This window comes from Dicentrarchus labrax, unplaced genomic scaffold, assembly GCF_905237075.1.
Source record: "Dicentrarchus labrax unplaced genomic scaffold, dlabrax2021, whole genome shotgun sequence".
NCBI lineage: Eukaryota > Metazoa > Chordata > Actinopteri > Moronidae > Dicentrarchus > Dicentrarchus labrax.
The window spans coordinates 10,419,282-10,444,790 of NW_026136722.1; the positions used below are offsets into that span (position 1 = coordinate 10,419,282).

The 25,509-nt window shown below is 41.9% G+C and overlaps 2 protein-coding genes across 6 annotated transcripts in view; both read right to left on the reverse strand.

Annotated features, from left to right (window-relative positions):
• baiap2a (BAR/IMD domain containing adaptor protein 2a) overlaps positions 1 to 19,663 on the reverse strand; it is a 48,404-nt gene extending 28,741 nt beyond the window's left edge. For 4 of the 5 annotated variants that reach the window (XM_051387246.1, XM_051387245.1, XM_051387244.1 and 1 more), the window contains exons 1-3: positions 19,433 to 19,663; positions 6,112 to 6,187; positions 2,860 to 2,946 (exon numbers count right to left, since the gene is read on the reverse strand). In XM_051387246.1, the coding sequence (XP_051243206.1) occupies positions 2,860 to 2,946; positions 6,112 to 6,187; positions 19,433 to 19,504 (235 nt within the window). In that variant the 5' untranslated portion in view covers positions 19,505 to 19,663. The remainder of the gene's footprint in view (positions 1 to 2,859; positions 2,947 to 6,111; positions 6,188 to 19,432) is intronic. The other variant, XM_051387248.1, reaches the window with a different exon arrangement.
• Positions 19,664 to 20,944: 1,281 nt separating this feature from the next.
• LOC127355926 (charged multivesicular body protein 6-like) lies at positions 20,945 to 24,681 on the reverse strand. Its single transcript, XM_051387249.1, has 8 exons — positions 24,475 to 24,681; positions 24,119 to 24,228; positions 23,720 to 23,807; positions 23,224 to 23,310; positions 22,752 to 22,817; positions 22,219 to 22,299; positions 21,364 to 21,439; positions 20,945 to 21,279 (listed from the first exon to the last, which is right to left on the reverse strand). Exons 1-8 carry the CDS (start codon positions 24,538 to 24,540, stop codon positions 21,230 to 21,232), a joined length of 624 nt encoding a protein of 207 aa, XP_051243209.1. The 5' UTR covers positions 24,541 to 24,681; the 3' UTR covers positions 20,945 to 21,229.
• Positions 24,682 to 25,509: the final 828 nt, after the last annotated feature.

Below are 25,509 nucleotides of genomic sequence, written 5' to 3' on the forward strand. Positions count from 1 at the left end.
CGCATGTGTGTGTGGGTGGCAAAGTGACAGGCGATGATTAGCCCAACCAGAGGAGGATATGTGGGAGGGAGTGTGTGGGAGTAGTGGGGCTGGCGAGAGAGAGAGAGAGAGAGACTCTGTCTCTTTAGGCGGAGATATACACAAGTGGATTAAAAGAGCACTCCTACTGTACAAACACATAGAAATGACAGGAGATGTATGCATAGAAAATGCACACAACCATGTAAGTATAAAGGGCATGCACACACAGTACAGGGTGATTCCTTACTGTGGGAACATACTGTCTTCCAGGGTGTAGTGCATGTTGACTTGTTGATGATAAAAACAGTGACGGAGGACATTTTTTTCACAAGGTAATTTCAATCTCTGTTTTAAGCATAATGTTTATGTGTGTGTGAGTGTGTATATGTACGTGTCTGTGTGAGAAAGACAGGAGGGAAAAAAGGGAAGAGGGAGGAAGAAAGAGATGAAGACCAGCTGCCGACTCTTAGGTGTGTAGGTGGGACCATTTGCAGCCTGTCTCTCCCTGAGCCTCTATGAAATTAACAGGCTTTAAAAGAGGTGCAACAAGAGCTCAAACTCATACATGATACGAAAGTGTGAGCATGCGCAAATACATACAGGCTACACAGAAAACAGCAGATATTTATCTTTTTTTATAGGATAATCCGACAATCAGCTCTTCAAAATACAACAACAACACGATGCCAACGGACTTATTGAGAAAGGAGAAAATCATGGATGGGGCGTCGATTACTGGGGGTAGAAATTTCAAATCTGGACAACATAAAGGGAGTGGATTTAAATGGGACAAGCAAGCGTGGAACTATCATCACGAGTCTGATGACATGAGAAACTTGAGAGATCCTAAATAAACCTCTCTTCAAGCCTTAATATCAGCTTGGTGGTTATGTTATTCTTAAAATCTCCATCAATACACAGATTAGAAGTGGGTGAAAATAGATATTAAAAAAAAAAACATCAGTACTGTGGGAAGAAACACATTTATTTACTCTCTTTATTTACACGGAAACATCTCTTACGAAAAATAAGCTTAGGACAAGATTAATCACAAAAGGGAGATTTAAAAGCTCCTATCCGTATTCTATGTGTTGTCAGCCTTAGCACACAGCTGTGGTATGTTCAGCTAACCTCCAGTGCTCTATTTTGCTCTGATCTGTGAATGTTTCAGCGCTCTACCACCAGATAAACAGGAAACTCAGCACTAGCCGCTGCACACTGTTTGACAGGAGGTCTGGCCTCTGGCAGCGACCTCATGGGTGGGGTCCCCAAAAAGTCGTAAGCAGGTGGCTGGAAAAACAACACGGATCCTTCCCTTGGGAATAGCCGGTATGCAGTGGAGGGTAGCTGGTACAGATACAGGCAATAGACAACAGGGGCTAATATCTTTAGCTACATAACAACCTTTTCTTTGTCATTGTCTGCTTTTTTTCTGTGTTCACCAAGCTACGTGAGATATAAACACCGAGAAAATGACCAGGCGGATGAGTCATTTCAAATATTCAGTCCCTTGCAGATCTCCCTCCCTCCAGGCAGAGCTTTTGAAAATGGAATCAGTTTTCAGTTACATCATAAATACTTGACAAAAGAGGTGAGTAAATTAATATGCTTCACACACACGCATATACCACAATTACCAAAACTGGCATTTCTACATCATTGGGGAATATGTGTAATATGGGTACAACTACCAGCACACACAGAAATGTAAACCCACATTTAGAAGGATCTGAGAAGAAGTATTTTTTTTAAATAATATAGAACTGCTTGCCGTCATGACAGTTCAGCTGAGGTTGTCTGGCTTGCAAGAGCCTTCTACTGTAAGTTCAACATGGAGATACTGCTGTAAACTTTGGAATCAATGGGAAACCTCACAGAGGCTGCGAGATAGATAGAGCGATAGAGGGAGAGAGAGAGCGAGAGAGAGAGAGAGAGAGGGCCGCTTACTGAATAAAACATCCTGAGAGCACTTTCATGTCAGTCCCTGTTGGCTGGGCTGGAGGAAACCCAAACTGGATCTCGACTCCACCGCAACAAAGGCCCCGTCAAATCAACAGCTACTTCTACGCAGATCAAGCAATCGAAAGCACAATCAGTGCAAAGGGAATCTCTTCAAACAGGAGCTGATTTCCCATGGGCTGGTGACAGCAAATACAGACACAGCGATCACCTAGGAAACTACTCACTGTGAGAGACCAGGTGTTGGTTCTCCAATTGACCTCTATTTTTGTAACGAGAACACACACACATACACAGACACACCTCATTGACATGACATACACACACCATATAAAGGTGCGACACTCGTGATGTGGTACACCAATACATTTTTCCACACAGAATCAATATTAGACCTGGAAACTTGTTAAATTCCAACCAGTCACATTCTTCCATCCAAAATCAATCTTCAGCTCGGATGTTACCTACGTCTGTGATATTGTAAATAAATAATGTTCAGCTCCCACGTCTCCGTGCTGACGGTGTTGCATTCCTTATTGTTACCTATTTCTATCTCTGATGACATCCCTTTGACAAAGAAAGAGGACCATAAATTGAAAAAAGTTATTTCCTCCAGGACACAGTATTACAACAAACTGCTTAAGGACTAAAATGATTCAGTAAAAATTCTAATTAAAAAATCATTTTCTGTATCAACCCACACATTTCTCTCTAAAGGCAACTTAGCTGCTCCTGCCACATTTTTACACAGGAAGCTGATGTTAGATGACGTGAGTCTGTGTGTTAAGGACTGATGCTCCTTGTTGAAGGACAAGGCCAACACCAAGAAAGAAAAAGAAAGGAAAAGCAGAGGTCATTAGGTGTATGTCAGTCACTTACCCAAATCTTTGGATCCTTGACTCTCACTGGCCAGTTCACCCATTCTGACCAGAGCATCAAAGTAACCTTTGGCAGCAAATGTCACATCTAGAGACAAGGAGAAGTAAGAACAACAAGAAAGCAAGGTGACTATTAAGTTGAACATTACGGTGTAGCATGTGTCTACAGCTCTGGAAAAGACAAACCATTATACAGTTTAGCTTTGTGCAAACAAAGTCGTCATCAGTCTGGCCAGTGACGCTGAAACATTTGCGCTCTTATCTTCACGGCAGCTCTGCTTTTCCTCAGATGCTTTTTCAAGTGCCGACTCACAGCTTCTTGCCATCAGAAAATAAAGCAGCACTGATGTTGCTACATAATTACTCAACATCATCTTGTTGGCATTCTGCATGCTTGATTGCAAAGAGGAAATTATTTTCTGACAGATAATCTGTGCTTGATGGGGAAGCCACACAAGCGCAAAACATGTTTTTCCTTTATGTTTCGTTTCTGGTTTTGTGTCATAATGAGAAGGAAAGTTGGTTTAGTACCACACCGAGGTGCATGTGAGCATTAAGTTTAACATTTAGAGGTCTTTTTTGGCATCATTTCCCCCACACTTTATATTCAGTGAAGCCTGAATTAATGTTGCCCTGAACTAATCAGTTTTTCCAGATAACATACTGGAAACACTTGTTTGTTTTTAACCCTGTCCCCCCATGTTTTTCACAGTTTATCTTTTGCTACATTTACAATAAGTACCACACATTGCAGCGAGTCATTGAGACTTCAACTTTGAAAACAGACATAAGTTTAAAGTTGTATTGTCTGGTGTTTGGAGTCAATTTTGGGGCATTTTTCATTCCTGGGCTCTTTTTGATCTGTGACCAAATTGGCCACTAAGCCATTTGCCAGCCAAGGAAATAACAATGTCATGCTGTTAACCACATGCTGTTAAACACCACTGGCCTTTTCCATCTTCCATTCCATTTCATCTTTTTTGTCAATATGTCTGAACACTAGACAGCAGGGTGACACAGTGACTTCAGGGGACTGTTGATTAGTGGCTGGATTACGGTTCATACACCTGTGTAGGCAAGGCTTGAGCCTGCAGGGGATACCAACACTAGATGCGCCCCCCGGTTTCAGGTGTGCTGTATTGTGGCTAACACTGCAGTGTCACTTTTCTGGGGAGGGGGTGTTTTCCCTCTAGCATTGATGAATAATGTAAATTTAATTGCCTTTATAATATAACTACTGAAATCATCAGTTTTTCCACTAATAAACAAGAGAGTTCAAGGGTCTTGACCTCTACTCTAGATCTTGAGAAAACACAAAAACAATTTGTGAGGTTAATCCTAATCAGCAGCCATATCTCCTCTTCTGTCCCACTGATTAAATAAAGATCAAGAGTACTCCTGGTTGCCCAGATCAATATCCAGCTCAGTCCCTATTATTCCAACTGCTGCTGCGCTGGCCAACAAAGGTCACACAGGGCAGAGTCAGCTTCCAGTGATTTCTGCCCGACTGCCACACAGACTGCCAATCAGGCCATCTCCAGTGAATAATGGCCGTTGCTTTTGGAGGTGAATTCAACAGCAGCCCAGGTGACAGATGGGCCCTGTGCCTGCAGACAGCTGCCAGGTGAGAGACACATTTACAACAATAGCCTGGCAGGGGCAGGCTAATTCCAGCAGACAGATGTAGCCCTGCGATAGAGGAAGTCTCTCAGGCTGGAAGCCTCGCAGCTCTGCTCCGAGGATGAGGGACATATGCTAATGCTAATCCCAATTACAGCTGAGTCAAAGGCAGAAGATGGCATGTGTTTCCTCCTTCCTCTCTTGTTGGGGGAACACCTGAGAACTGAGAGCAGAGCCCCCTCCAGAGCATCACGGCTGATTTCTCTTCATTATGCCAAACAGACCTCCTGCCTGCCTTGATGTGTGTGTGAAAATGTGTGTGTCTGTACGTGTGAGTTTGCAGATGTGTGGCAGGGGGTTGTGCAAGTAGGACGCTACGAGAGCTACGGCAGGTTTTCAAAGCGATCTCCAAGCAACAGAGACTTTCTTCTTGGCGATGCTGCTGCTGTATCGTGTGTGTGCGCAGCTGAAGGGTGGCTGAGTAGATAAGCTGGATCTATATGGATACTTTACTTGTGTCTAATGAAATGTGTGGTGGGGGGCTCACTGAGACAGACGGAGGGGATTAACAGCTCTCTGATTGCAAGGCAGGCAGACAATCGGTAGGGGAGGGGCTCATCTCAGAGCTACTGATCCATCATTCATCCTTCACTCTAGAGAAGAGGAGAAAGAACCACACATCTCTTATTCAGGACAATGATCATTTCCTGCACCTACATCATCCTCATCGTGCTGTCAGGGGACGTGTATAACAAGCTCCAGGCTGTGTTTAGTAGGCACTGTTGGAGTCACTCAGTTGTATGCATCTGTTGCTTTTACACCTACCAAACGCTGTGAGATTTAGCGACGGACTGCTGTGTTGGAAAACCTAGAACATGACCATACCCAGATCTAGCAAGCCTACCCATGAATCCCTTTTGGCATTTCTGGTGCTGAGTAATTTCAGTGATTGCACCATATGGGTGGAAGCGTGTCGTCCCATTCTCTGCCCCCGCACATCAGAGCCTGTTAGTCCCTTGGGTCGAGCCAATCCTGCAAAGTGGGTCTTTAATGGCTCAATGAGTCCCCTACCAGTCTGTCTCCTACCTACACCAAGGCCGGGATTAGTTATTATGTGTGTCAGGAGAAGGACACACATGCTTGGGGAGGGGGGAGAAGCCCCACTAATTTCTGGATTAGCAGGACTGAGGGAGTTCTGCCTTGTGTTAGGGTTGAGGGACATTTTTTGGGGAACGATTTGAGACGTTGTTACCAAACGGAGTGCCAATGAAAAATCTCAACAAGCATTCAGGGTGCGACAAACATATCCACACGTTTTCCTTTGTGAATTTGACTGCTGACAGTGAGCTATCCTCACCTCTGCATCAGATTAGAGGCCTTTTGTGTTTCTCTGAATACACGTCCACTACAGTACACAAGCTGTGCCAGAGGCTGTGCACCACATGATAAGGCCTGCCCCTTTGGCAAGAGGATGAATATCATCCTTTTTTTAGTAAGACAAAAAAGAAAGGTAGGTAGATAGATATATACATGGTGAGAGAAAGAGGCAGAGAGAGTGCTGGCTTGGCTGTGTGCCTAAACCTGCAGAGAAAAAAGGCACGGAGAAAAATAAATGAGAAAAAAAAGGACTTACTGGCAAGGGCCTTCTCATAGTTCTTCCCCATGGCAACAAAGTTCCGTAAGCAGGGGTTGAACTGCTCCATGATGGTCTGAAAGAGAAAACAAGAGATAGATGGGAGGTGGCGGTTTCACTTATCAGCAGAGCGGGGTCAAGGGCAGAGAAGAAAGACTTCGAGCTTGCACCATTCATTCTCTCTCACACTTTTCTTGCCTCTCTCTCTCTCTCTCTCTCTCTGACATACACAAACCTCCTTCAGCTGCATAAAATATGTCTCGCACACAGTAAACAGCCATTGTCAGAATCTTTGGGCACACACTGTGGTTGTCTCGAATGTTAATGAGGGCAGGAATGGCTCCTCCGCCCACATCCTGCCCTCTTACAGTGAGAAATAGTTTCAGGTGGGATGAGGCGGGAGAGAATGGGGGTGATGATGGTGGCGGAGGAGTGGGAGAGGTACTCGTGGACTAAAAACAAAGTGACTGTGAAATTTGCATTGACAGGGATGCATACAGTTGCCCTAGAGCATTAGATGACGGACGCAAAGGCTAATTATGGCTGCTAGAGAACAGAGCAGTAGATTCTACAGATGAATATAATATATCATGCTGCTGGCCATAATTCGTCATCATCTAGACATAAAATTACTGCTTTCACATCTAATTTTCATTATAACAAAAAAGCCAGACGCGTTATTGTGAAGATGCAGTATCATACTACACTGCAGGCATAGTCGGTGTAAATGCAGTGAAAGCATGATGCCTGACATCTCTCACCAGCATTGTTTCCTGTACTTCTCTTCTACCTTTCCTCTCCTTCCTCCTCTTGTGCTCCTCCAGGGCTTCCTCCAATTAGTCGGTCCCCAGTCAGCTAGTCAGGAACAGCCAGGGGACAGAGAGACAACCACAACACTGCTGCAGCAGCAGTCCCAAACACAAGCCATCAATACTGCAGGAGAACACTAAATAATCTACTTCTAGCCTGAATTCACACAGTGGCAGAATAATATGGCAAGGTGCCACCAGTGTCAACCTGAAACAACCCCAGCAGCTCATCCTGAAAACCATATGCCTCTTATCTTCAGTCATATCTTCCTCATTTTTTGCCTTTTCCTTCATCTTGCTGTCTGTCTTTTGTTTTTAATGAGAACCAAGATTTGGATAGGACGGGGTGTGTGTGTGTGTGTGCTTGCTGCGGTGTGTATCCTGTCAGGAGTCATAGTTCAAGTGGCCTGAGTGCAGCATAACCCACCTACAGTAGAAATACCAATGAGTCAGACGTGAACTTTCATTACCAGCAGTAACTATTTTACTACGCCTCTCCATGACTGTGCTTGCGTCTAAAACCGGTACAGAAAAAAACTGGACTGGATTACTACACAAAGCTGTGATCGATTGCTACAAATGACCATAAAATGGTATAATCAACATAAGAAATATTGTACATTTGTATGTGTCCATTAAAGAATAGGGATAGTTTTTTGGGCTGAAATGATTTTCTCAATTGTCTTGTCTATAAAACAACAGCCCAAGGTGATACATTTAGATTGCTTATTATATCTAACTAATTGTCCAAAACCCAAAGATATTCCGTTTGCCATCATGTACGGGAAAGAAAAGCATCAAATTACGACATTTGAGAACACAGAGAACTAGCAAATGTTTCAAAACAAGATAGTTGCAGATTAATTTCATCCTGATCAAATGTTTGATTAATTGTGCTAACGGCTCTGTCTCCATAGTTTGCTGCAGTTTGGAAGGATACTAAAATTGTGTATAAAATTGTTTAAATCTGCCTTAAATTCTGGCATTCGTTGTGGCAGAAAATATAAATGTGTAACAACAATAAGCAGAAAGACAAGTACGGTGTTATTCAGGTTCCTGTGGCTATTGGCTGGCTAAAGAGAGGTCAACATACGCCCTGCTAAGGTCCTCCACTGCTGTTAACTGGGTCTAGCCCACAAGCAAAAAAGGACTGCAAGTTCACTGTACATCAGTGCGGCAGTAATAGCACAGTGAGATTCTGAATCTTCTTTTTAAAACAGTTCCTATAGGTAAAAATAAAAAAAACAACAGCTCATAATGAATATAATATATTAATGTTATACAGACTGAATGCACAGCTGATTGCTTTTTACAGAGGGCGTTTTGTCACTTTATTGTTTTACATAAACTTAATCCAAAGCTACCTGGAAGTGACAACAGAAGGAGCATTGTAAACTACTCTAATAACAACTCATGCTTAAATCAGCTCCCTTTACCCACCAATGGGCTCCGTTAGTCTAATATACTACGGATAGGAGCATAATTGGGGGGAAAATCCCTTCTTCAACACACACACACACACACACACACACACACACACACACACACACACACACACACACACACACACACACACACACACACACACACACACACACACACACAGAGCGAACATAAAAAAGGTATCCCCGCTCTCTCTGCCTCCGGGAAGATAAAAGACTAACGCGTCCCTCAGGATCTCGCGAAGGAAATGTTTTTTTCTAAATGTTTCTTCGCTCTGCCTGACTCTGATGTAAAGTGCATCTCATTGATGAGGACGGGGGTCACGCGAATGTGTGCAAATCACACACACAAAGAGGCATATATGCACGTGCGTGTACTCGTGCACACTCCTACATTAATACAAGGCTTTATAATAAAAGAGTGGTGGTGTTTCAAATCGGTGGGAGGATTACATAACAAAGCAAAGCCCGGTGCAGCATCATTATGGCACACTCTCCCACTGAAGAGGCCAAAGGTAACTGACACAGGCTACTGCCTTTCTTACACATACTGCACACACACATACACATGCTGACCCACTGCCACTGAATAAACAACTGCACATAAAGATTACATGATTAACCACAGATATAACTATTATATAAGAGAGGGGAAGTGGAAAGGAAAAAAAACAGTGAGTGGTAGTTTCTTTCTTCATCTCTTCCCATTGTTGCTAAATTTGTCATCCCAGTTCTCTTGTACTACATTGTTACCCTAATTGTGGCAGCTAATTGGGAAATGGGGCCAGGAGGCACTTGAAGTTGTGTGACATGGGAGAGAGAGAGAGAGAGAGAGAGAGAGAGAGAGAGAGAGCAAGTGATTGAGTAGCAAATTGCAAGGATGGAATATTTGAAAGAACTACGAACAAAGCTATATAATCACAAACTGTATATCCCCCTTCCCATTCAACCACTCCTCTGTATCATCTTTCAATTAAAGAAGTAATAAAACAAGAAACATGTCGGCTGAAGTGTAATTTTTTCATTTCTGGAGACGGAGAAGCTGTCCATTTTGCGGCTGCCTACACAAGGACAGAAAGAATTCATTATCAGCACTCAGGGTAAAAAATTAAAGCAGACAATTAAAGGAGGACAGAGAAATGTCTCCTACAAAATGAATCAAATCTGTCTGACACCCATTTGTGGTGTGAGGTGAGGCAGGAAGAATATGGAGAACTCTGGGAGCATAAAGGCTGCAGATAAGGGAAAACATTATTAAGAGGATTGAAATGATTTTTCCCTGCGCCCCCTAACAAAATGAATTTTTCCTCAGCTTGGAAGCAGCAATTGAAACAAGGTCGGTGTGTATGAAACAGGTTGTTGATTCAAACTAGGGGATATTAATCCACCTCTGCTCATTCTGTTCTGTCACACAGTCGCAGTAATGGCATGCAAAGTGGGGTAATTTCGAAGTAACACCAGCTGATTAGAACCAGGGGGAATCACGCACAATCAGATGCCAGGATGCCATCATCTGTTCCTTCTCGCCCTCCCCTTCTCACTCCTTCCCTCTTCTATATCGCAACCAGCCCCAGGCCTGAAAATGCCTAGGATCAGATGAGCACTGAAACCACCATTTACTGTATTTGTGAGGACTATAAGGACATGTCATGTGGTGACAGGCAGCAGAGGCAGCAGAGCCTAATGATGTAATCAGTGAGGAATGTAAAAAAAAAAAAAATATGATGGCAACCACACTGTTAGTCTTTTCGTTCATAATAAGGAGCAGTGTGAGTTTATGATGGGTGTCAATCTGCAGGAGGACATAGAAGACCTTTATTATTAACTAACATAACTAATTACTGTGCCAAGAGAGCATAATCAGGTCGCAGCGTAATCTCCCGTCTGGTTGACTTCACTGATTGATGAAGAAATGAACGGAACAAGAAGAGACACATCAGGATCTAGGTGTCTCACCACCATGGCTAAACAGTTTCTTGGGGGAAACCCTGTGTTTCCAAAGTTATTTCACTAAAGTAGGCGAGACGATAATGTCGAGAAAACTGCTGCCATATCATGTTTTGCCATCGTTAAGTGATGCTAAATGATGAAGCTAGTGGCATTAATTGTATAATGTTTACGGATAAGAAATGCAGCATTCCGGGGTAAAAGCTCAGTACACACTTTTGTATTTTTTGTCCAGTTAATGGTTTCTAAAATTAACTTTGCAATGTGCAAACGTGTGCACAAGAAATGAACCACAATTAAATGAAGTTAAAATCAGTTCCACTTCGTTTGGCTTTGGGGCAGCTGTGGATAAGCATGCGATTCATTGCAAATGTGTTGCCCTTCATCTACCACACTGTGTAGATTACAAAAAAGAAAATTGCCACAGGAACTAATGAATTATCAGGTTAGCAATGCTTGAACACCCAAATCTGCCAGCAAACACAAACTACAGTGTGAATAGTCAGTCTAAAAAGGCCAGATTTGAGAAAACTACTAATGCAGTCTACTGTGTTCTCCATATAGGGGTGTGGTTGAGGTCATAAATGAAATCCAAACATTTCCACTCAATAGCTTTACTTTGGTTGCTTTCATTGTACTTCACATTCTTAGCTGACAAAAGCAGACAGATTAACCATAGAACTTGTCAGAAATACATCATGCTGCCATTCGGAGCACGGATCAGGATATCAGAATGAGAAAATGCATATGTTATTTATGTTTGATAAGTGATACAAAAAGTTAGGATTTGCTGTGATTCTTATTTAAATCAGATATTAATGGTCAAAGAGCATAGAAAAGCTCTCGACGTATTTTTTTGTTCTTTAGTGTTAAGTGTGCTGAAAAAGCTGACAATAAGCAGTGGAGTACGTGTGAGTATTTTGTCAAGTCTGGATCTAACCACCCTGGGTTTTTAAATACATTTAAAAAAGCATTTGTGTAACATTTAAGATGATCTATTGGCAGAAATGGAATATAGTATTATTAAGTGTGTTTTCATTTGTGTATAAATTACCTGAAAAGAGGAACTGTTTTTGTGTTTTGTTACAGTAGAATGAGATGTTTTCATCTACAGAGGGATGGGTCCTCTTCTCTGAAGGTAGCAATGTTGAACCACCATGTTTCTACAGTCCAGAAAGGACATATTTAACACTGGTTTTAAATAGGGCCTTTCAAGTGTTTTGCAGGTTTCACAGCTTCCAGTGCTTGGAAGACTGAGCTGTATTTAAATAATTGCAATATGCAACTTCAACATCCTTTAACTGGTCAAAAGTTCATCCCAAATTGTTTATATTCTTAAATCTATTACCCCTGCAGTCATAGCCGACAATGTCCGACTCGTATGATATATTGGAAAGACAATAGCCACTTGTGAGAGCTTGCATTCCATACAAATCACATTACATTTCAGCATTATGCCAATTTAATTTAAACTTCATGTTTAAAAGTAAGTTCAAGTCAGTGCTGGCTTCTCCTGTTTCCTCATAAAAAGGGATGGTAGCAAAGTTCTTCTTAAAACAGACTATCTTAGATTTACAGATTAACATCAGTTCCATGCAATGTAGTGGCATTTTCACGAGTTATCAAGGGGACCACACAACAGCAAGAGATGTGGAGTACAAGGAAATCAGTGCAGAGCTATTGTACAAGTGAAGGGAACACAGCCAACTTCTTAGGTTACTGCAACACAGCTGAAATACAGCTGAAAGGTTAGCGAACTTTCTAAAGTACACACATCGATGCAGAAACCACACAGACTGTCACAAGCTTATTTCAGAGCAAAGTCCAGGTATACACTTTGAATGGATGCCATGAATAAGCCGGTCCTTCTTGCATACCTAAGGCCTTACTAATACTGCAGTAGGCACAGCATGTGCTTTCAGTCGAAGCCAAGGCGAACATCAAATCCAAGAATACCACGTGAATATCTGTGTCCTTTCCAAGTTGTATTGAGGAGAGCAAACTTTTCAACATCGTGAGACGAGAGAAGGCTGTACAGTTTGAGAACAGCTCTCATATTCTTTTGTTATGGAAGTGTACAGAGTATATTATTGCGCATCAGTCATGTCAAACACAGAGAGGAATCTATACTGAGCAGATCAAAGGCGTTCTTCTTATAACTTCACAAAGTGATGATGGTATCTTTGTTTGCTGATGCAGCAAATGCTGACACTCACTTTCTCTTATGTTACAAATATTGATGTTGCTTATATCATGCAAACACACACTGAACAAAACAGCTAATCTAACATGTCTGATTAAAAGGATCTTCAAGTTTTGTATTGGAAATATGCATTTGAAAATACAATGCACAATGCCCAAAGGAATTACCCCAGTTTTCTGTTGGGATCAGATGGGGGACGGTTTTGTCTCCTCTGACTAAAATAGACAACACTTCCCAACACTGGGGTGTAAGAGATATTGGGAATGAAAAGCCGGTCTCTGATCTCTTTGCCCAGCTTGAGCTAATTATTACAGCTAACTTATTAGTAGCAGGGATCCAATTATGGGATGTAGTCACAGACATTATATTGAAGCTCATCCACTGTCAGTATATGTGTACATGTTTGTATCGAGTTACTGTGCTCTAAGACAGAGATAATTTCATATCAGCTAGATTTAATTCTGCTTCTTCAATATAATTCTGAGTGCAGGGTGACTCATTATTGGACAAGGGCTATGCTAACCAAGGAAACTCAAGTGTTGCAAAAGCATGCATCTCCTTCCCCATGAATCTTGAATCAGCTCTTACTAACATTTGTCCACTTACACACCCCACACTCTTTTCTTTCTCTGCCACGCAAACACAGTCTGCACCTTGCTATCAGGACACTGAAAGCTAAAAAGGTAGAAGAAAATTGGTCTGCAAGCTCATGCTTAACTGGGATTGAAAAATAAATACAGGCTCATCATTTTTAATGATATTTCATTATCATTAAGGTTCAATTTCAGCCATTTATGTGTGCTGTATCTGCAAACATCCTAAAAGTCTGCAACACATCGAGAACAAAGCATGCCACCTCATGTGGAAGCCTCCCTCCTTGCAAAGAAACATCATTTGGTAAATGTTTGTCACCAACAGATACATTATTATGGGCTTTTGCCAATGAAATGCCAACAATTTTGCCAGATTCACAACTGGACTATATAAAACTTGATATGGCCCCACCGTCACCTACAAGGGGTCTCAGGTGGAGGAGAGAAAAACCAAGCCACCTCTCAGACAGGTTCTTTGGCCTGACCCCACCTTCGAACTGCAGTGTCTCCTGCCGCCAGAGCACAACAAATAATTTGCTCGCCAGAGACCAACTATTTACTGCGTTTGTTTGCTTTACTGTCGCACACACACACACACACACACACACACACACACACACACACACACACACACACACACACACACACACACACACACACACACACACACACACACACACACACACACACACACACACACACACACACCAGCATTAGCCACTCAACTAACCCCACAACACAGGCGCTGGTTACCACAGCAACCGAGACCTAGACTTATTTGCTAGCTTTAGTTCTTTGACCAGTAAAAGACCTATTCATTTTGGTTGGGGAGTGTCGTGCATTACTCTGAAATCCCCCAAAATTTGGTCCTAATTCGAATCAATTGTGAAAGACTCAAAAGCAGGAATGTAATAAACAGATGGCAGATATTGTTTTCTCTCCAAATGACCATCAAATTAAAAGAAAAAAAAAAAAAAAGGAAAAGAACTTTCACTTCACTGGTTACATGATGAAGTAATCAGCAAATTTGCATTTTGCATGGCAGCTTTAAAGCTTTCAGAAGAGGTGTTTATGAATTATGGATGTATTGTGTGAGGGTCCCACTGCTGACCTCCTCCTTGCAACATTTAGATTTCACCACAGTCCAAAACAGACAGAAAACCACAATTTTAAGTGCTTAATGTAAACTCAAAATACATTTGTATGTCCTAGTTAAGTTCCCCACAGTGCCGGTCTTTCTAAGTGCTCGGCCAATTTGAAAGCTACACAGAGGGGGCACTATCTTTTATTGTTGCAAAAATGTACATCCTGCTACATTGTCAATCAACACAGGAAAGTGACTAACTTTACATCCCAATGGCAAAGTTTCACTGCATAGAAATGTCCTCACCAAAAGGAACACTCAAACCATGTGGGTATGCGAGCAGGATTTCATACTTTCTGTTCAACATCATGACTGGTTTGGGACTCAAGAGAAACACTGTGGTTGCCTGTTCAGCTAGCCTAGTGGGTGTAGTGTGGCCATTGCTACTGAAAGTAGCAGCATCTGCCACAGAGATGTGCAGTAACACCAGCCACAGGCATGTTAACTGTAGCCAATGACCCATAAATGTAGGGCCATTGTCCACTGCCACAGTACTAACTGAAATGTTCTGTCTCTGCTTCTGTGTGTCTCTTTCAGTCTGTATAATTACAGCTTCACCCTCCACAGTAATTAGGGACTATTTCAACAAGGATGTGGAATGTCTCCATCTATTTTCCCCTCTCTTCATCTCCTTCTCTCTTCCACCCCCACAATAAAGCATTTTAAATGTTTTCTATAATGCTAGTAAGAACATCCTTGTGTATGCTTCTTTTTGTGGTGGATAAGTAATATTTGGGACAATAGCCATGTTAACAAGGTGACTTCAAAATTAACCTTTTTCTGTCAGCAACAGCTACGAAGCTTCTTTGCAGTCAATAATACAGTGTAGCCTTGGATTTAGCACTGAGCTTCTCCAGTCTCCGTCCTTGAAAAAGCAGTGATGAGTAAAAGAAAAGAGAGAATGTCTCTAAACCATCCGCCCCCGGACGTGCAGAGAAGGTGGGTGTGTGGAGCAATAGTCCTCTCTCTGCATCGCAGTCAAAGGCACAGGGAACAAATCTGCTGTTCCACAGGCAATGAATGTTATGATATCTCCTGTAGTGCATAATGCAATCTTTTCAAGGCCCCAGGCACCAGCAGGCATAAACTTGTTGAAACACTATATTCTGGAGGCAGATGTTCAGGAGCTGAAGTCATTTTAAACTCCATTAAATTGCATATTATAAAGGCAAGTGGCGTTTGATGTGATATACTGCTAGAAAAAGAGTAAATAAAGTGATGGGTGGTGTCATCATTCAAGTGACTGCAGACAACTTCTGAATGCAAGACCACAGGGACAAGGCAGAGCACTGTATACACAGCGGATTGGGTTGGTTTACTCTGGACCCCTTATGGAAGCATTTTTCCAGGTTCAACATCTCATGTTTATCTCTTTGCAAAAACAAACTACGTAACATCCCCTTCTCCATCCCTCTTCCTCTCTATCACTCGCCTTCTCCAGGCCTTCACCAACTGCAAGTATTTTAGCACAATGATATGACAGGAACACATAAGAATAATGGCACGTTGTTGCTAAGAGACCACCTGTTCAGATCTCCCACATGAGATTGTGGTGAAACTGTAGTCCTCTTATCATTATCAGAATATCACTCATTGGAGTGTAGTGAATGTCACGACAATATTGCAACTGAAAGAGAAACCAATTACATAACAAGACGTCTTTTAGGCAGAAAAACTGGATCGGGGTTTGCTTTAATCCAACAGCGGAGAGCAGCAGTATCACGCTCATGACACAATACAGATACCATAACCAGAGAGTATCGAGTATCATCCAGCGTTAACGTCAAACAACTGTTTTGCTTTCCTCATAACAACTATTTGAGAAAACGGCATTCACCGTTTTCCAGGCTGTGTTGACAATTAGGGAGTGGTGTTGCATGGGAAAATGAGTGTTTAGTCCTGAGGGCTGGTAGAGATGGGACACACCCTTCTATTCGCTTACCTGCCAGGGTGTGTTCAAAACCTGCATCGCATGCACCGGTCCCAGAATACACATTTCCTATGACAAAGATTCTGAATAAGTACACGTAGAAGCCATGTTGTGCTTAAGGGTGTGTTCGGACCCTTTGCTTCCATGTACCCTTCCACTTCCTTTTAACTCTTTAGAAGCTTTAAGGTGGAAATCATGGTAGCGATTAAAAAGGTTTCATTACCGACTGATATAACACACAACCCCATTCTTCTTCAGTCTCTAGTCTGATTAATCTGTTTGTTCACTTCAGTTTGTCCTCGCCCCTCCCCACCGGTCAGGGCAGGTCGGTGCCCAGACTTCATCCATCGGCATGTTAAGAGGCTTGACCTGGCGCACAGACACCCAGCAACATGGGCCAGCTGGTGGAGATGCACACACACAAACACACAAGACACAAACACGCGAGCACCGAGTGTCAGTCTTAACTATCTGTCTCACCCGGTCAGCGCGGGAATGACTAGATGCCTTTCGCCATGTCTGGAACTGCCTGGCTATGTGAGGGAGGAGAATGGAAATGAGTCAGACAGGATCACACAGGGATTGCTGAGTTTAACAGGGTTGACTCCCCTGTTGATTAAGATAAAGTCATGTCAAAAAAAACTAAGGAGTGCCTCTGCCCTTTTACCAAAGGAACAACCCCAGCAGTGAGATTCTGAATCTCCTGCCTACAGTCCCAGCCCTGTTAAACACACACTCAACTGGGCTAACATGAGTCACAGCAGGAGAGTTACTCCCCTCTTCTCCCCTGCGATTACTCAGTATCTGCCCAGCTGCTGGCTGCAATGACTTTGCAGCCGCCGTATGTTTTTTACGTTTCCTCTTCCTCAGGAGAATGTCTGCTCGCATACAAAGCAGACAAACACAATTACAGTACAGTCTACAGAGGTGTTCAAATGTGTATCGAGGAGAGAAATGGGGACAGGCCAGTGCTGTGGAAGTTAAAGTCCCATTCATTCCCACAGAGTTGATGTTGGGCGACTAGCAACAGTCTTCACTTTTAATCATCTGTGCAAACAATCAGCAACTTCATTATAAAAAGGGGCCGTTAATGACTAGGTGAACTGGGGTCATGGGGTGGATTTTGGATACATTTCCCATCATCTTTACTTATTACTTACATAAGTCATATAATTTGTATCTAATTTTAATACTTATGCAATAAGCCTAGCAGCTTCACCATTCCCTCAATGTGGCTGACAAGCCCATGAAATTAAAGTTGACAGTCTGCACTTCAAACTCAGACAGTGTCATTTTGCATCCAAACTAATAGCAGCAGATTTCAGACACCAAACATGCCGATTACACCGCCTATCCCTGTAGTAAAATGCCATCATTTCTTTTCAAAACAAGTGTGCTTGTGAGCGCATAAACATGCAGAGTACTATGAAAGACTAATGCTTTTCATCACCAAGTCAAATTAAACCCACCTCTTTAAATATTAAAGCAGACTGTGAAACTTGCTCTTACACTGCAGGGGGAAAATAAGCAGCGACTACAGATAACACTCTCTGTGACCTTCCTAGCTTTTGCCAAGAGGTCAGATCCCCAGAGTGGAAGAGGGACTCGGTCTCTCCACTCCACTGCCCATCAGTGTTCCTGGCTGTCAGGACTCTGACGGGGTGCTTTCACCCCAGAGACCGAGTCCCTGCTGCTGGGCTTGCACTTGAATGAGCAAGACCATCTATGCAAGGACCCCTTCTCACCAACGGTTCGGGATCCAGACACCTACAGTGTGTCTATGTTGATTAACCCACATTAGTAGGTGTTAACACATGGACAAACCCCCGACAGAGCGTAGCATTCAATTCACAATGAGAAGGATACACTGTAGGCTGTGTGACCAATTCGGCACAGAAATAGCCACCTGAAACATTTGCTTCCCCTGTTGGCTCTAAAAGAAGCACCAGTCAGTCTCTGCTCATCTGACCTCCTTTCTGATAGATGTCTATTCCCTGCAGGAGTGCAAGCAGCTACCCTCCACCCGTTTTTGGCCTTCTGTTAGGGGAACTACAGCTGGCTTAGGGCGTAGGGGGAAGCTATAAGTAGGGTAACATTTAAGGGTTATTACCTGTAAATAACGACTAGGAATATATTGAAAGAGACCTTGTTGAGTATCAGTGAGCTCTAATCAAAACAGAAACCTGAGAGTATTTCAGGTGTGGAGCCGTCATAACATTTAGTTTAGTTAACATAAGTGCCTGCTATGAAGTGAACCAAAGCCCAAAGTAAGCTTTAATGAATTAAAACAATCACTGTTGAAGCAAGTAGTTGATTAATGGATTAATTAATCTGCAACCATTTTGCTAATCAAACATTTTTGTTTCAGTCGTGTATCAACCAACAATGATAAGCATTGTTACAGTAGTTGATGAATGACAACATTTACCCCACATTAGCTGCCTCTCTTTGTTTTATATCATTTTGAATTGAAGACATTTTGGTTTTGGACTGCTGGTTGGACTCAGCAAGCAATCTGAAGAAGGCATTTTTTAATCTTCTTCTGCCATTTCATAGACAATAAGATGCAATAATTAGTAGAAAAAAATATTCAAAGAGATGAAGCCCCAGTAGCAATCCATTGTTATTTTATTACTTTCTGGGAATCTTTTTTTCCTTCAGTACTGAGGCTTAACAATTGCACGCAAAGTTCACACAGGTCTTTATGTAGAACAGGTTTGAATGTTGAAATCCCTAAGGGGCAAATGTTTACTTGTTGCAACAGATAAGCCCAACCTTCTCTGCCAGTCAAACACTGACTTCTGGAATGTCCCTAATTCAGCAGATAAACTAGGCTACAGAAACACACTGGTATCTAATATCTCAGACTACTATAAGCGCAGTAGACTTAATAGGAATAAAATACAGGCCTGGGCTACATGTAGGGATAGAATGAGTGAAACACTTCGATTTGGGGAGGGGGGACATTATCTGAGAGTTGTTGTTTCATCATCAAACCTGGCGTCACACAAAAATATGCGGAGGTGGAAGACAGAGCGTTTTGGTCAATTGGCAACTGATTAAAAAAAAAAAAAAAAATCTACAGCGCCTCACCCTAAACAGATTATCGAAGAAGAAAAAAAACCACACGGCTCTGAATGCGTCTTGACCAATAGACACTAGTAAGTCTAAAGGAGTCCGCAGTGTGAGTCTGACAGCGGAAATCATATAATCATGTGAATCTCAAAAACTTTATTCATTAGTTGAACCTTACCTTATAGACATTTTCCGTCAAGCGGTGAACCTCGTCGGTGCGAGACATCGTGAAATCTTCAGCCAGGACCATAAACGTTTTTTTCCCTGAAACGTGTATCCGCGGGAAAAGGAGGTGAAAATGCTTTAAAACAAGCGAGTTTAGTCAAACAAAAGGCGAGGCAATGCGCCCGTAAGAGTGAGAGAGACGATGCTGCGCTCCCGAAACCAACCCCACTTCAACTAAACACACCTTCCCTCTCCACAGCTGACAGCGCGCTGCTGCCTTCACGGACGCCTCGGGGGCTCGGTTTTTCTTGCGGTCTCAGACGAGAGGCAGTAGTAAAGTGCAACAACACGTCGTTTACTAGCAAAATATCGTACACATACGGTGCACCAGTGGTAGGGTATGATATGAGACAGGCCTATATTGATCGCGATATATTATATAAAAACAAAATGACTGTAGGCTAAATTGTAAAGAAAAAACAAACAAAAAAAGGTGCTAATTACAGATACCATTTGCCAAAGGCTATATTATAATGAGTCAGTAGCATACAATAAATCACTACCGTGTTGCCATGGCTTCCATACTACAGAGCGTTTGTTCACATGAGGGCTCAAACCGTAAATCCAACATTTCCTACAGCATTATAACGCAGCACCATCTTGTCAAAGAGCAGTTTTAGTTCCCGCCCCCCATATTTCTGTACTGATTAAGCTCCAGCATTCCTTTAATATACACAGACATTATTATTTCTCTACAAATAACATATATATTTAAATGCTGTTCTTGCCCTAGGGAGAAAAAAAAACTCTCTTTAGAGATTTCCCTGTTAATACTGACTCTTCTAATGTGTGAGCTTAAGACACAGTTCCACTCTAAGATTTACACCCATCTAAAACAAATGGCCTAACAGGCATATATGGTGCATTTAGTTGTTTTCTGCCTGTGCCCGTTAAAGCCCTCACACACACTGCTGCTGTCTTATGAGTAACCTATAGAATGATGTGCAGTACAGGATGTATCTCTTCTTCTCTGCTTACAAAAGAAGACTTTACGTATATAACTGCATTGCGTAAGGCTGCAAGCGAGTCATACTCTGACTGACTGTTTTCAGTAACACCATAGGTGATGTTTTTCTCACAGTGGATAATTTGTGCTAGCTTCATTGTACATGCTAATTAGAGTCTAAGTGCCCACTTAGTGTAGGATTGTAAATACTATATTGGCTTTTCTTGTCTAAACATCTCCCACATATCAGCAACATGAGCTTTCTACTTTCTGTCAATAACTACACACACACACACACACACACACACACACACACACACACACTCTGATGGGATGTGAATGAAGACACCTGTTTTGTGTACTGAGTGACAAAAAACAACCAAAAACTAGCAAAGACTGCCCCCTTCTGGAGAAAGCATGACACACAAATTGAGAATGTGAACAAAACAGTATGATACTCATTGATAACCTTTTTAAAAAACATAAAAAGGTTTGTGAAAGAAAAGCCAAGAAAACACATTGTTGCCACAGCTCAGTTTACTATGGAAAACAACTAAAATCCATGTGTAAAACATCTAAAAATCAGTCCTTTCCTTCTGTTAAACCAAGTGAGAAACAGAGAGACACTTCCTGTTTGTAGATACTTCAGGGAAGATGTGTGAACCAGAGTACAGACACAGTGCTGAATCTGTACAATGTGTAAAGGTGCTCTGATGTCTGCAGGCCCTACCTTTACCTACTAACAATTAAGTATGAAATACTGAAATGAGCAGAATTCAGTACAAAGACCACAAACACAGTCTGTTAGGCAGCCAACATTTCTCTGTCCCGCTTGTTCTTTGCTTCTCTCCTCTCTAGAAAAGAGAGTAAAAGAAATATGATCAGTCTGGCATCAATTACAAATACATAAAGTGTGTAAGGAAGGCTTTGTGGTGTACCTGGTTCAGCTTTAGCTGCCTCTGGGACTTCCAGTATTGGCTCAGTGGGGACCTCTGGAAGTGCTACATCGTCTCCCTGATAGAGAAAAACAATACGAGTTGTAACAAAAAGATTACATTGACCGACTGAAGAAGCACAGAAATATTCAGTTGGCAAGCCTAAAACATGTTTTTGGTTCCAAAATAGTTGATATTTTAGCGATGCAAGCTTCAGGATTCAGAAGAATTATCCCTAGAGACAACTAAAGAAGGATGTTAGGCTGCATTTTGGTACATCCAAAACATTTGTAGATACGCTGTTAAAAGGAATATTGCATTGCTTGCTCCCTTTTTTGTCAAATTGAGAAGAATTAGAATCTGTGTCTGTGTTCAAGCATGGAACATAATAATTTGTGTGGTTTGTGTGTGTCATTTTGAATAATAATTAGATGAGAAGAAGAAAAATCTGCTGAGGTTTTAATTATTGTCAATTACACAGCCTACTATTTGATATGAATAATGATATCGTGGCTTTCTTCAAAATACTTAGAAGCTAGAATCATTCCTCTCCTCAACAGACAGATATAGTTCACAAATCTGAGGTCAAAACACCAACATGCATTTTTTGACATGAAATCCCCACTTGACTCTGAATCACAGCTTTAGCCACAGCGCTGCTCCAGTGGAAGTGCTAAGTGGCAAACAGCTGAAGCCTGTGGCTACACCAGGCCTCAGTGTGTGTGTGTGTGTGTGTGTGTGTGTGTGTGTGTGTGTGTGTGTGTGTGAAGTGGGGTGTTAGAGGAAAGGAAAAAAGCATGCATGCTCAGCAAACATTCTTCGTATTAATATAGGTTAAACATGCGGCTCAACACCCACCTGAGTGATAGCTTCAAGCTCTGCTAAAACAGCGTCCTCGTCCTCCTGAGTCAAGGCTCCAGCCAGCATTTCATCTATTTGCTGCAGGAGCAAAAAAAAAAAATGTGTCAAAAGTGTCAGCTGACAGCGCAGTGACAGCTCAGTTTTTTTGGCTGACTTGGTGTAAATATGGAACTGTTATCCATGGATAATGTCTTGGAATGTTCAGATTTAAAGGCATATTATGGCATACTATGCAGTTTTCCGGTTTTGTCAAACAGCTACCCCTAGAGTCGCTGCGGAGTACTTGTATTTAACGTTAACTTGTGAATACCACTCACCAGAGCCGTCTCTATATACGGCTCTGCGTCTCTGCACTCACGGCCTGATCCCCTCCCCCCTGTATACTGGTACATGTTCAGTAGGATATATATAATATATATATATATATATATATATATATATATATATATATATATATTGGTTTTAATAAACAATTATAGCAGAAATAGCTCTGAACAGGTGTACATGACTGACATCAAGCAGACATTTACCCTTTGATATTCAATTGACTCGTGGGTCTCATCCAGGATTCTCTCCACATCTTCCACTGACATGATCTGTCATGAGCAAGAAAAGGAAGCCCGTATTACAGAAGAAGAATGTTTTGGATGAAAAAAAGTGTTTTTCAACATATTCTGGCTGGCTTGTGAATTTCGTGAGGAAGATCCGTGCACTGTATCCAAGGATGTGCAGCAGTCGCACCGCTGTAGTCAGGGCTTTGCTTCTTAATCCTTTAATCTTCAAACAATGTGCACCAGCTATGCTAACACAAAACCACAAGCTCTCACTGCTGCTCAGTCCTCACCCAAGGATCACATTAAAGAAAGTGTGCTCATCAGTGGAAACTTTGATATTGCTTAAGTATACACTCACATATATACAGCTTAAGGGGGTATTATTATCAATGTGAAAGCCATATTTCTATACACAAAAGGCAGAAACAATACATAAAAGGATATCTACCTCGTGCATACTCTTCAGACAATCGTTGCCAACTTTGAGCCCCTCGATGACTTTCATCTCAATTTGCATGAACTCAATATCTTGAACCTGTTGACACATATTAACATGCACATATTTGTTGATGATCAAAAAACAGTTTGCTCCATTAATTCTCTCATACAACACTGACTACATAATGGTTCAGTATGTCTATATATATAGCATTTGAACACCAATACGGATTCTGAGATATCCATATACTGTAAAACAAAAACACAAGTCTATTACTGATAATGACGGCACTCATTGTTTACACATTTTTGCAGCTCAGATTTAGGTTGATCAGAAAACCTGCTTGACTGAATTAAACAGCACATAGAGAGATTACAGCATAAAAGAGGAAAAGATCAGACATTTGACTACATGTTTAAGATCACATTGAACCCTCTGAGCTCTGATTTGGTAACTTTAAAAAACATGATGGCATTAAAACAGTGTCATATCACAACAAACTTACCATGCGCTCTAGGTTTGAAATCTGATTTTCAGTCTTGTCTAGAAGCTGATCCTGATATCGTTTTTTCTTAAGAAGCAGCAGTGCTTTTCTGCAATAACAAAATAAAAAGGCAACATATAATAAAAGCAAATGCTATGGTGTTTCATTAAAAAGGTATTCACACCGAACAAAACACACAGTTACAGAAAAATACCACTGAGCCCACTGAGGGGTCTGCACCTTCATACAGGGTCCCTACTGTCCCTTACTTATAGGACACTGTAATACTTTTGGTCAACCTTATGATTATTTCTCATTAATGACAACCTCTTTTCCCATTTTCACTGCTTGCCTTCATTGTGGTGTGACTACATGATGACAGGTCTGAACTGACTGACTGTTTTTTTTGTTAATGCTTACTCTTTCTTGCCATCTTTTAGCAACTGCTTTGCCAGAAGTCGCTCTTTGTCCAGTTGAAGGGCGATTCTCTTCTGGTACTGCTTCAGCTTATCTCTCTGTTGCTTCAATTGCTGTGGTGGAAATGCACAAAGTCAGGTATATTTGAACATGTAACAGCATACCCTAACTTATATGTACCATTCAAACTGATCAAAACATAGAGAAATATAAAATCGAGTGGACTCATCTACACAGTAGTGAGATAGAGCAACATGAATCTGTGTTATTGTCCACAGCGCTGTGCAGCTTGCTAGCGAACACTTGCCTTGTGTTAATGTAACGGGGCTAATCTGCAGCTACAACCGCTATCAGCTCACCAAAATGGCTTTGTCTTGTTCCGTTACACGAGTAGGTCGACTCTTTCTCCCAAAAACGTTGCCCATTATTTAGCCACATCCCCTCCACATCCTCCTTCGTCAGCTGACAAGTTATCACTGTTTACCGAACATTCTGCCGAACAGCCTGAAATGGCTAGCAGGCTCACTGGCTCAGCACCATGTCCACAGTTTTTCCGTGTTTCCGACGGCAAGCGAGGAAGGACATTCCATCGGTCTGTTCGGTACGTGACTTCGACAAGCATTTTCTGGGTGCCAGCATCCTGATATCAGCCAGATCACCGTGATACAGGGATATCAGGAGCACACACACAAGCCCACATACAACAGATTGTTTAAAAAAATAGGAAAAAAGGCTGATGAGATAAATTAGTTGTGATAAAAAAAAAAAAACAGCAGAATGAATCGCCATGCTTCCTAAAATAACATTAATAAATAATTAATAATTAATTAATTACATAAAAATAGTACCTGGCCAACAGCATGGCCTACATGGTGGGTACCTTGGACAGCTCCAGACTCCCCGGGGGGGTTCCAGGATCAGCACCTTGGACAGCGATCAACACACTTAATGCAAAAACCTTCAGAGATTGACCCACCTCCACTGAACAGGACGACAGGAGGATGAAACAGCCTGTGGGTTTGTCGATAGTGTTCAGAGGTTATCACAGCTGAACATAACACTGGTTTACATTAGTAAAACTTCCAGTTTACCAGAGTTTACCATTATAACTGTATTTTGTTTATACTGTTTTTAACACCAACCCAACACTCACATGCATTAAAATGCACTCCAGGATACTGTTGGGTGTTCCTATGTGTGCAACAGAGCACAGGAAGAGACAAACAGGTGAACAGCCAGTGGCGGACTCCGCCTGTCTGATGGGCGGGCAAGAAAAAGACTACACCTCTGTAATAAAAACACACAGGGAACTATTAACCATTTACCCATTTAGAGGCACATAGAGGCCAACCAATTTTCTAGCTTGAAGGGCAGCCTATGGCTCTGCATCATGT